General features: G+C 45.0%; 1 protein-coding gene across 1 annotated transcript in view; it reads right to left on the bottom strand.

Annotated features, from left to right (window-relative positions):
• Positions 1–12741, bottom strand: part of MUC21 (mucin 21, cell surface associated) — a 68770-nt gene that overhangs the window by 24072 nt on the left and 31957 nt on the right. The window contains exon 4 of the mRNA XM_072748610.1: positions 4770–5079. Within this exon, the coding sequence (XP_072604711.1) occupies positions 4770–5079 (310 nt within the window). The remainder of the gene's footprint in view (positions 1–4769; positions 5080–12741) is intronic.

The following is a 12741-nucleotide window of genomic DNA, read 5'->3' as shown; positions in this document are numbered from 1 at the left end:
GATGTACTGTTGGATCCTATGGACTTGTATGTATCTTAGTGAGAATTATTACATCCATGTTTATCAGGTATATTGGTCTGTAATTTTCCTTTTTGGTGGTGTCTTTGGTTTTGGGATCAAGGTAAAGCTGGCCTCACAGAGTGAATTCAGAAGTTTTCAGCATGTCATCATTTAATTGACTGTTTTTCTTTTCTCTCTTTCTTTCCTTTTTTTTTTTTTTTTTTGGACTGTTTTTCTTTCTCAATGTTGCATGAAATAATGATATATTGGGACGCCTGGGTGGCTCAGCTATTGAGTGTCTGCCTTCAGCTCAGGGCATGATCCCGGATCCCGGGACTGGGGATTGAGCCCCCCACATTGGGCTCTCTGCAAGGAGCCTGCTCCTCCCTCTGCCTGTGTCTCTGCCTCTCTCTGTATGTCTCTCATGAATAAATAAATAAAATCTTTTTTTAAAAAAAGAAATAATGATGTGTTTACTAGCTAATGGAGTCTTAGATTCAATGAAAAATTGCAGTTGTTTATGGACATATGAACCTTAGCCCTTAGCAAGTACAAGATGAGACGTGACCTGGGTGTGACACCTTGAGCTGTAAGGCAAGCCAACTTCCTCAGAGGCACTCAGAAGTAGGCAGTTTTCAAGAGGTGCTCCTCTCTGGAGGGGGCAAGATGGTGGAAGAGGAGGGGGTCCTCATTTCATCTGGTCCCCTAAATTTATCTAGGTAACTGTCAAATCATCCTGAACACCTATGAATTCAACCTGGGATGTAAGAAATGAATGGCTGGTATTCTATAAATAGAAAAGCGACCACAGTTTGCAAGATAGGAGTGCAGAGAAGAGAAGCCAGAGGACATATTGGAAGATAAACAGCAGGAGGAGGGAATCTGCATCAGCTGGCTTCTGGAAAGCCATATAGCCCTGGAGCACAAAATCAGGACTTCAGAAATCTGCTCCCGTGAGAGCCTTCCCTTGCCTAAAAGGTGCTCAGTGGTGAACCAGGCAGACTCCCTGGTGGGACAAGAGGGTCTCAAAGTCCCCAGAGTCACAAAAAGAACAGAGGTGCCTGAGCTGGCAGTTCCTGAGCACTGGAGCAGGAAGCAGGTTTAGGTCAGCAAGCCCTGGAGGGTGGAGGGGGCTCTCGTTCAATCTGCCATAAACTGGGAACAGCGGCCTGACTGGGTCCCTGCAAAGGACTAGAATGCAGCAACCCTCCAGCTCCCCCTGGGAGTGGCAGAGTGGGTGCACGCTGACCCCATGAATACTTTCCATGCCAGGTCCTGTAAAAGACAGAAACAGGCTGGGTGACCCTCTGCCTTCCCCTGGGAGGATCAGAGTGGGCACACACCATAGGAGTCTGCAGAGTTTGGCACATACCCCCACTGCTCAGCTCCAGGTCTAGAGATTAGGGAGTGGACAGTTTTTATTTTCACCCCTAAAGAGTCAGGGAAAGCCTTCAGGGAATAAAAGCCATCCACAGCAGACAGCTCCCACTGAGCCCGGCACCCCGCAAGGGGTGGTGCATCTCGGCCCAGGCACACATACCTGAGGATCAGCAGGGCACGGCCCTCCCCCAGAAGACCAGCTGGAAGAACAGGGGAACAGCAAGTTTAGGGACCAGAACAGCGGAACAGCAAGTTTAGGGACCAAACAGGACTGTAAAACTCCAGGACTGGGGGAAAATAGTATGTAGAACTTGAAGTTTTTTTCTTAGGAATCACTTATCTTTCAGTTTAAAATTTTCCAATATTCTTTCTTTTTTTCCCGCCTCAACTAGTTTCTTATTTTATCAACTCTTTTTGTCTTTTTAAATTTTATTTATTTATTTATTCATCAGAGACACAGAGAGAGAGAGGCAGAGACACAGGCAGAGGGAGAAGCAGGCTCCATGCAGGGAGCCTTATGTGGGACTCAATCCTGGGACTCCAGGATCACACCCTGGGCCGAAGGCAGGCACTAAACTGCTGAGCCACCCAGGGATCCCCCATCTTTTTGTCTTTTTTTAAACTTTCATTTTTTACATTTACATTTTATAGTCTTTATTTTTGCCTTCATTTCACTGTATTCAATTTTATTTTTGTATACATGTAAGTTTTGGTTTCTTTATGACTTTGAAATTTAGTGTCTTCTAACACACAGCCCAAGGAAATTCCTTCCTGTGTGATTCATATATGCACAGATATTCCCCTAAGTCAGAGGTCAGATCAGGACTTTGTCCCTCATTTCACACCATGACAGAGATGAAACTCAGTTATTTGCTACAGTGGCCTGTTTCCACTGTAGATGCTCACTAGATATTTGTTGAATGACCAGTTAGCTACTTCCTGTAAACATAATCCTTTGGCCAGGGTGTGGAGAGGACTTGGGTGTAGTGTTCTTGAAAGACGAGAAAGCTATCTCCTTCAGGTACACTGACTCGGACTGGTCAGACAGAAAGACATAGAGTGTTTGGCCCATGCTAGGCATTCCATTTTGTTAAATGAATGAAGACATCTAGACGGAAGCAGATGAACATCAGCTTTATTTCTTTGATCAGAATTAATGAATATCTCTTACACCTGATTTGTGTCTGTCTCCTTCAAATAGTTTTCACGACTAAACCTGGTAGATAGGTAAAGGCAATTTTCCTGAGGAAGCAACTATGGCCAGACCGAATTAGGAGATACTCGGAGCAGGCAGGCATCCTTTTGGGTGTTCCTGATATGCTTGTTCCCAGGGCCAGCTACCTTTCTCATCTGGTGGTTCCAGGGCTCTGGAGTGGGGGAGAAAAGTGGAGGTCTTAGGATACATGTCATGATTCATGGTCCTGCAGAGCCTGATGGTGGACCGATTGGCTCTAGAACCCATTACAGTTACTTACTGCAGGAATCCTTTTCATGGTGCACTCCAATCCATGGCATGGGGAAAATAAATCCCGGTGGATGGATTTAATGGATGCAGGAAACAACTTTTCTAGAGGAGAAAAAAGTGGTATGGTTTTAAGACAGTTCTCTTAACTCTTGTGGTGAGTTATCAAGATCTATCCAGCTCCTCTTCCCAGTTTTGTGATTCCTTCCTATGTCACCATTTTCTTTAGATCTTGACACTTACCCCTAGAGATACAAAATTTCCAAAATGTTGAAGTCATGTAGGGAAAAGAAAACTATTTGGTAAATGGAATTAGTGGGGAAGATGAAAATATAGATAATTTTTATGTTTTCAACATTTTCAGTTAAATGTTTAAAAGTTAAAAATTTAGCACGTTGGAAACACAACTTTCCTCTTACTCCTGAGCTTTCGAGCCATCTCTTGTTTTCAGTCTTTATAAAAGATTAAGAAGGCGCGATTACTAGTGACTGCTCTGTATCAGTACTTAGAGGCCTGGTTTGGAGGGAGGAAAGTATCCACCAACCTGGAGCAAGAGTGTCCGATTTTTCATCGTGATCCACATAAGTAGAAATCCACTAGTCTGTGTAATACTGAGGTCCTTCCTCTCCCAGTGAATACTGAATGTGACTCATGTGTGTGTGTCAAGTACATATAGAGGCTACTGTTCCCACTTTCCTCTTGTCAACTATCCATCAGAATGCTCTAGTTTCATAGTGTGATTTTGAATTAAACATGAACACCTCAGCTGAATAATACATTCCTTTTGGCTTAAATCACACTTACAAACTGATCTCAAGCTGTGGCTTTGCCTCCTGGGGCAGAGGTCCGTGCATAGTGGCATCAATGACCAATAAGAATTAATGAGGCTTTAATGATCTACATGAGCTGGCTAGTCCTGTAAACTGTCACTTGTTAAGATTCCAATGAGAACTTAATCTTTAGTCAGGACTACCAAAAAGGACCAGCCCTTCCCCATCCAGCAGAAGTCAGACCTTGAAGGTATAGGTCTTAGACCAGAAGTCAGTAAGGGCAAGCCACAAGGCTAGCATGGAGTCTCTTTATCTCCTCTTGTAGAAACAATGGGGCCCCTTAGAGGAAGAAAAATAGCTAAAGCCCTGCTTTGAGAGCTCTTACCAACTGTCTCACCAATATAGAGTAGCCATGTTCATAAAAACCTACCTAAGCCTGGTTTTATTTTATTTTATTTTTTAAATATTTTATTTATTTATTCATGATAGACATAGAGAGAGAGAGAGAGAGAGGCAGAGACACAGGCAGAGGGAGAAGCAGGCTCCATGCCGGGAGCCTGACGCAGGACTTGATCCTGGGACTCCAGGATCACACCCTGGGCCAAAGGTAGGCGCTAAACCACTGAACCACCCAGGGATCCCCCAAGCCTGGTTTTAAAAAAACTTTTGCAGAATTTCAGAGCTGGCAATCAATACAAAATATCATTTTTGACATAAGTGGGCCAAAATGTTTCTACATCCTCTTTTCCTCTTACCACCAATTTCCTGTCTTTTTATGAAAATTTCAGAACTTTTACATCTATCTATACTTAATGGTTTATGCCTTTCTCCATAACTCTCCATGCCTTGCTGTATTTGTGTTTTTATGTTCCTTTCTGTCTGCTTTATCTTTCTCCATACTTTCTTCCCCTTCCCTCTTTCTCTCCATCCCCTTTTGTCTCTAACACCTTCCTCTCTCCCTTAGTGCTGCTCTCATTTTTTATGCTTCTTGTTCCTCTCCTTTTCCACATCTGCTTCTGTCTGTCTTTCTAAAGCTCTCTCTGTGTAGGTTTCCTCACCTCTGACAATTTATCATGGCTTAACTCTTCATGCCCACATCCTCCTCCTCAGATACCCCTTTGCCCATAATGTCCTTTACATTCTGGGCCAATACTCACCACAAAGAAGCCAAGTCCAACAAGGAGTGCAACTGCCATTGTGGTGGCAGCCAGGGAAATGAGGATGTCAACACCGTAGGTGTCAGCTGCCCAGTGGGTTTCACTGAGGTTATTGCAATTGTTCTCTCAGGGCGAGTGTCTGGATGTTTAGTGATATAGTTCTTGGTGGTTCCCAGGACAGCAGTAAAAGAGCCCTCGGTGGTGGCCGGGTCTGCAGAGGCGTCGTCCTCAGAGGTGGCCGGGTCTGCAGACGCATCGTCCTCGGTGGTGGCCAGGTCTGCAGAGGCGTTGTCCTCGGTGGTGGCCGGGTCTGCAGAGGTTACCCGGTGTTCAGTACTGTAGTCCTCAGTGGAGCCTAGGTTGTCAATTACTTGATTTTTGGTGATCCTAAGGCCACCACTGGTATAGTTTTGTTTTGTCTGTGAGTCATCAGTGCTGCTCAATGGGTTTTAGTGGGTACATTTTGGCTTGTTCCTATTCAAAAATAATCTCTATTAATGTGGATCTTTGGTAGCCTGTCATCATCTGCTCTGCTTAATATTTTCAATAGTTATCCTTCCCATTTATATGACCGGTCTCCCCATATGATGTGGTTGGATTTATTCGAGTTAAGGATCATCTGGTATTTTGGGTTTAATTCTGATAAAACTTATTCCACAAGGAATCCTCTTGTACTACAATATGGAGTCTCTAGAGCTAAGCCATAACCTTAGGAGGTCTGGCTCACCAGGCTTTGAGTCCACTTTTTGCAGTTCTGGTCTCTTTCTGTGAAACACTAAAACTGACTCTTTCTAAACATCACTGCCCCTCCCACTTGCATCCCCAGCTAGTAGTTCAGCATATTGGGTATTCTTACCCCATAATTGTGTATGTCACCTCTCATCTAGTTATGTCTGGGGTAAACAAATGAGGCAGGAGCTGTGATTCATACTGGATTAAATTCAGGACATGGCTTGGTGTATGATCTAGAATGAGACAGTTCCTGGTTCTGTTCTGAAGCTGAAGTAGCAAGATTGGAGGCAGGTAAAATTTAAGATGGTTTGGGGGTAGCATGAGTCGTGAGGAATCAACCTCTCATTGAGGTTGATAGCAAAACTGAGTTGGGTCTAAGTAGAGGAAGATGTGAAACCTCTGTGCCTCCCACTGTCCCCACCTGCAGGACATCGAGACTGAGAATATTTATTCTTATGAATATATGCAGCCTATGTGGCATAAATTTTGGAGTTTTGGATCCTTCTGTTCAAAGGAATTCCTCTGTATCTGCAGCTGATTCCCAAAATTACTCTAATAAAACTCGAATCCTTTATTTTTAAGGAAAATTGAGATAGAAAAACTTAAATAAATATAAATGATCAAAAGAAGATAATTTCCTTGAAAGAGGATGTGAGGGAGAGAATGAATGGGACTCTGGCAGCCCTGCTCACCTGTGACCGGGGTTTGGGGCAGGTAGCAGGGTCCGGAGCTTGCCAAGGTTCATTCCCTTACTCCACAGCTTTGCTTACGACTGGCCTTGCCTAGGGACGCCCTGGTGCCTCAGCCGTTCAGTTCTGTTTAAGGCTCAGGCCGTGACCCAGTGGTCCCGGGATCGAGTCCCGCATCGGGGTCGCCGCGGGGAGCCTGCTTCTCCCTCTGCCTGTGTCTCTGCCTCTCTCTCTCTCTAACTATCATAAATTAAAAAAAAAAAAAAAAAAAAAAAGACTGGCCTTGCCGGAGTCCCAGGATGCTTTCCCTCCGTGGGTCCGACCCCCACTTCGGCGAGCCCGGAGCAGCGCTTGCATCTTCTCCAAAGTTAGTTTCCTCACCCAACTCTGAACCCCCGGAGCAGAAGCAGAAGCGGGCGCAGCAAGAGAAGGGATGTCGCAGAGCAATCTCTTCCCCTCATCTCAGGAGAACCCACAGGGGTGGAAGCCCGCGCGCTTTCCTCCGTCCTTCCCGCCGCGCCTCTGCTGTTCCCAAGCCCCGGGGGCCGCGGATTTCTGTGCTGCGGCCCAGGGAGCCCGGGGAGCCCGGGGAGCCCGGGCGGCCCCCGCCCCCGTCTTCCTTCCCTCCGGGCGCAGCAGCCTGCCCGTCGCTGTCGGTCACCAGGGAAGAGGCGCCGGTGCAGCGAGCGGCAGCGGAGAAGACGCGTGTCCAGGCGCAAGCAGGGCGCAGAGCCCAGACCGCAACCCTGTGGCCTGCTCTGGGGCGGCCTGGGGGCGTCGCGCTGCGGCGCAGAGCCCGGGGGTGGGGGCTGCTCTGCCCTCCCAGGGCCGCGGGCTCCCTTCCCGCCCGCCGTGGTGCGGGGCGGCCCGGGGGACGGTGCGCGGCGACTCTCTAGGAAAACTAGGTGTCCGACCTAGGGCCTCGAGGGGACATCGACGCCCAGTCTCGCTGTTTTAGGGGCTCTCTCTTGCCTCAGTCGTCACCCAGCTCCTTCTCATTGGCTTATCTGCAGCCCACGGCCCACGGCCCACGGCCCTGTTCCCGCTGTTTGAGCGCCCGCCCCTACCAGGACGTCCTCAGTTACTAGCGGAAAGTAGCTCCTGTCCCCAGGTGAGGCCTGGAGAGGGAACGCCCGCCCGCCCGCCCGCCCGCCCGTATTGCCGCCTTCGACCTGCACCAGAATTCCACTCACCGGGTGCGGCTCCGCAGGCTCCTGCAGTCCATGACACTTTCTGGCTTTCTTTGTTTTTCATGATGACATTTTTGGTTTTTATTTGTTTGTTTGGTTTAAAGATTTTCTTTATTTGTTTGAGAGAAAGCACAAGCTGGGGGGAGAGGCAGAGGGAGAGGGAGAAGCAGGCTCCCTGCTGGCAGGGAACGCAGCGTGGGGGTGGGGCTCGGTCCCAGGACCCAGGACAGCACACTGAGGTCATGACCCCAGCCGAGGCAGACTGACTGAGCCACACTGGCACCCCCTCCATACTCAAAGTATTTTCTTGCATCACAAGATGTTCCATGCTCATTTTGTAATTTCTCTGCCCAGGCCCTAGAATCAACCATTTCTCCATGTAACTCTGATTCTATTTATTAGAGAATGGTATTTAGAAACCAAGATCTGGGCACTCATTGAGGTATGCTCATTGTTAATTGGGTGTTGCTACTTCTTGTCCATCATAGAAGTTAGAGCTAGGAAATATGTATACTAACTCATGCATAAACACATACCTGTATTTATTTCTGTATTATCTATCTGTATTTATATTAAACGTAAGTATGAATCCTACAGCTGCAGTCCAGCAACACAGAATTCATTCTAGCTTTTCCTCTTCCCTTATTTGTAATTTCTTCCTCTGACATGGCTGCAAAATTTCTTTTTTTTTTTCATATTTTATTTTTTAGTAATCTCTACACCCAACATGGGACTCTAACTCACAACCTCAAGATCAAGAGTTGCATGCTCCACTGACTGAGCCAGCCAGGTGTCCCTGCAATATTTCTAGTACTTATTTATTCATCCCTATTGAACAGATGGTAGTTTCAGAGTTGCTAATCCACACCCATGTGAGAAACAAATTTGTCAATGAGAGCAGTGTGCAGTTCTTTTTATCTTCGGCCTAACAGTCATAACACTTTTTCTTTTTTTAAGATTTTATTTATTTATTTATTTATTTATTTTAAATTTTTTATTTATTTTTGATAGTCACAGAGAGAGAGAGAGGCAGAGACACAGGCAGAGGGAGAAGCAGGCTCCATGCACCGGGAGCCCGATGTGGGATTCAATCCTGGGTCTCCAGGATCGCGCCCTGGGCCAAAGGCAGGCGCCAAACCGCTGCGCCACCCAGGGATCCCTTATTTATTTATTCATGAGAGACACACACACACACAGAGAGGCAGAGACATAGGCAGAGGAAGAAGCAGGCTCCACACAGAGAGCCCGATGTGGGACTCGATCCTGGGACTCCAGGATTACACCCTGGGCCTAAGGCAGGCGCTAAACCCACTGAGTCACCCAGGTGTCCCTATAACACTGTTTTTCAAAGTTACTTAGATCAACTCCTTCCTTATCCCATTTGATGTGGTGATGTGATTCATTTGTCAGAGTCTGCATTCCACCTCTCCCCACATACCCTGGATGATTTGCTAAATTTCCACACAGTAAAATTCACTCTCTGTAGGGTACAGTTGTATAGATTTTGATAAATGATAGAATCATGTCTTCAGCACACTGAAACATTCCATCACCCCCAACCCCTTCCCGGCTGTTCCTTAATAGTCAACCCTACCTGATTACCTTGACTCCCAGATTTTGGCAAAATAGACCTGGTTTCTGTCTCTATAATTTTGCAATATCCAGAATGTTGAATGAATGGAACTACATGGTCTGTAGCCTTATTGTTTTTACTATAATCTATATATTATCCATAGAAATAATATTTGCAATTATCAGTCAAGAATAAAATATTTTTCTTGGATATGTTCTTTTGTTTTGTTTTGTTTTCAATAATGTTTTTTTAATAATAAATTTATTTTTTATTGGTGTTCAATTTGCCAACATACAGAATAACACCCAGTGCTCATCCCGTCAAGTGTCCCCCTCAGTGCCCGTCACCCATTCACCCCCACCCCCTGCCCTCCTCCCCTTCTACCACCCCTAGTTCGTTTCCCAGAGCTAGGAGTCTTCATGTTCTGTCTCCCTTTCTGATATTTCCCACACATTTCTTCTCCCTTCCCTTCTATTCCCTTACACTATTATTTATATTCCCTCTTGGATATGTTCTTGAATATAGTATTTTAAATGAAAGTTTTTATAAATAAATATATTTTCTTGAGTATATTCTTGACTATAAGGATATTATTTAAAATTTTTATTTATTTATTTTAGACAGAGAGCCTAGGGGAGAGGCAGAGGGAGAGAGAGAGAGAAAGAGAGAGAATCTCAAGCAGATTGCCTGTTGAGTGGGGAGCCTGACATGGGGCTCACTGAGGGGCTGGACACGGGGCTCCATCTCATGACCCTGAGATCTTGGCCTGAGCCAAAATTAAGAGCTGGATGCTTAACCAACTGAGCCACCTAGGTGCTCCAGCAACAAGATATTCTTCAGTCTCCCCTCTGCCTTTCCCCTAGTCTGTAGCTATGGCAGGAGGGAGACATGTTGATTATTGGGGTTTTTTGTTTTTGTTTTTTTTTTTAAAGATTTTATTTATTCATTCATGAGAGACACACACAGAGAGAGGCACAGGCACAGAGGGACGAGAAGCAGGCTCAAGGCAGGGAGCCCGATGCGGGAATTGATCCTGGGCCTCCAGGATCACGCCCTGGGCCAAAGGCAGGCGCTAAACAGCTGAACCACCCAGGGATCCCCTGATTATTGTTTAAAGACAATAAGAAAATTCAGAGAATTAGGGCACCTGGGTGGTTCAGTCAATTAAGCATCTGCCTTTGGCTGTCATGATCTCAGGGTCCTGGGATCAAGCCCTGTGTTATGCTCCCTGCTCAGCAGACATCCGGTTCTCCCTCTCCCTGTGCTGCTGTCCCTGCTTGTGCTTTCTCTCAATAAGTAAATAAAATTTTAAAAAAGTAAATAAAATCTTTAAAGAAAAAAGAAAATTTAGAGAATTAATCATTTGATTATTTTAAGAAAATTGCCTATAGCTGTTAGAGGAGGACCTACTTAAAACAGGACTTCTTGACAAGAGTCACCATGGGGTGTGGAGAAGGGGATTTTTAAAAAACTACTAGGCAAAAGCCTCTTTAAAAAAAAAAAAGATTTTATTTATTTATTCATGAGAGACACAGAGAGAGAGAGAGGCGGAGACACAGGCAGAGGGAGAAGCAGGCTCCATTCAGGGAGCCTGACGTGGGACCGGATTCCGGGTCTCCAGGATTATGCCCTGGGCTGAAGGTGGCACTAAACTGCGGAGCCACCTGGGCTGCCCACCTCTTTTCTTCTTGATTCCCATTTCCATGTTCTTGTGGCCTTGGATCTGTTTGTTTGTTTCTTTGCTGGTATATTACAAGAGCCTTTGAATTCCAATCCTTACTGGATTCCCAGCCTCTATTTCCTACTCACTCAGGCAGAGCGTTCTTGCTTGGAAAAAATATTCCATCTCACAATACCTTAAAACAATCTGTTGAATTCCTATTGTTATAGAAGGAAATCTCACCTCCTTGGTGTGGCCTCTAAGACCACACAGTTAACCATTTGGCTTCATTTCCCTTGTGCTGTCTTATCTGGGCCCACAGCTCTTTTGATCATTCACTGGCAGTGCCACACCTCTTCTTGCATGAGGTGCTTGCATGCTTGACATTTCTCCTTTTCCTCCTTGTAAATGCCTGCTAACTCTTTATGATTCAAGTCATAGCCATTTTCTGTGAGTCAGCTCTTCCTCCCTTGATTGAATTATATGTTTTTTCCTGGGCTACTTTAATTAGTAGTACTTGATGTATTGGCCTAAACTTAACCTGTCTGTAAGTCTTTCTCCTCTACTAAAGGTGACCTACATATTTATCCTCATCTCCCCAACTTTTCTGAACCAGGCACCCAGCAGGTGCTCAGTAAATATGGTGAATGAATAAATGAAGAAATGAATGAGAAATGTGATAATTATTTTATTTTTTTATGTATTTATTTATTTTAAAGATTTTATTTATTTATTCATGAGAGGCACACACACACACAGAGAGAGAGAGAAGCAGAGACACAGGCAGAGGGGGAAGCAGGCTCCATGCAGGGAGCCCAAAGTGGAACTCGATCCTGGGACTCAGGATCATGTCCTGGGCCGAAAGCAGTGCTAAAACGCTGGGCCACCGGGGCTGCCCTGTGATAATTATTTTAAAACAAAAGACTGGGGACTATTAAAACTGAAGAGGAAATAACTGACTAGTTACTACCTTCAAGTATAAAACTATTATTTGATAAAACTTTAAAGTATTTATGTAGTATAATGTATTTAAAAATTATGTAGTATTAAATTATTATGTGGCAAAAAACCAACTCTATCATATCATTTTGTTTAGATAAAATTTACAGACTGTGAAATGCACAGATCTTAAGTATTAAGTTAGATGAGTTTTGATAGATATATTTATCTGTGTAATCAAAAGACCAGCCAAGATATAAAACATTTCTATCACCCAGAAATTTTCCCTTTCTAAAAATTCTCACACCCATGGGAACTCAGTGATCTAATCTCTGTCATTATAGATTAGTTCTGTTTATGCTTGAATTTCATACAAATGGAATCATACAGTATGTATTCTTTTGAATTTGGCTTCTATATAGCCTTTTAAAACTGTTTTGTTAACAGTGTTACAAAATGTACATGAACAGCTTTGATTCTGTTAAGAAGGCTCTGGCAAAGATCCAGGCATTGAGAACTGTAGAAGCTGAAGAGAGTTAGCAGGGTTAAGGCTAGTGATTTTGTAGCCGAGAAGGGTTAGTTGAATGTGTGTTAGGAGCAAGTTGCACCAGAAGCCTTGACAAGGTTATGTCCTTCACTAAGAGCATGGCACTGACACCTGGGCATCATGTCCCTGCTGGAAGGTCTGGCAAAGCAGGCTGGGCCCGCCTTGCAGAAACTGGGAACATGGTCTCCTTACCTGGTACCTCTCTTGGGGGTGGAAGCCCACAGAAGAAAAAGGTGGCAACTCACACCTGTCTTTTCAGTAGAGTCCAAGCCCAGGGCAGACATGAGTGACCAGCGAATGTGGCCATGCCTAAGGATAGCCCCATTAACAACTAAGTCCTTCTCTGCCTTGCAGTGCCCCCACCCCTTCACGCTCTAAGGTCCATTCACTTTTTGATTGTGCAACATAAATCTGTGAAGTCCAATACCTGCCTTCCCCCATTTTCCCTGATTGAATTCTTCCATCAACCCAGAGGCCTCAAGGGGATGGACGTAGGACAGGGAAGAAAATGGGACAGATAAAAATCTCTGGATGTCACTCTAGGGATTTGAGAGCTGAAAGGATACAGGAAAGAGGGGTCTGAGATACAGGGAACCTCTATTCACAGCAACATATAAACACTAACACATAGAGTCTGGCTTT

This window comes from Vulpes vulpes, chromosome 1 (assembly GCF_048418805.1).
Source record: "Vulpes vulpes isolate BD-2025 chromosome 1, VulVul3, whole genome shotgun sequence".
NCBI classification, from domain to species: domain Eukaryota; kingdom Metazoa; phylum Chordata; class Mammalia; order Carnivora; family Canidae; genus Vulpes; species Vulpes vulpes.
Note: the sequence above shows the minus strand (reverse complement) of the source record. Positions and strands in the feature narration are given on the sequence as shown.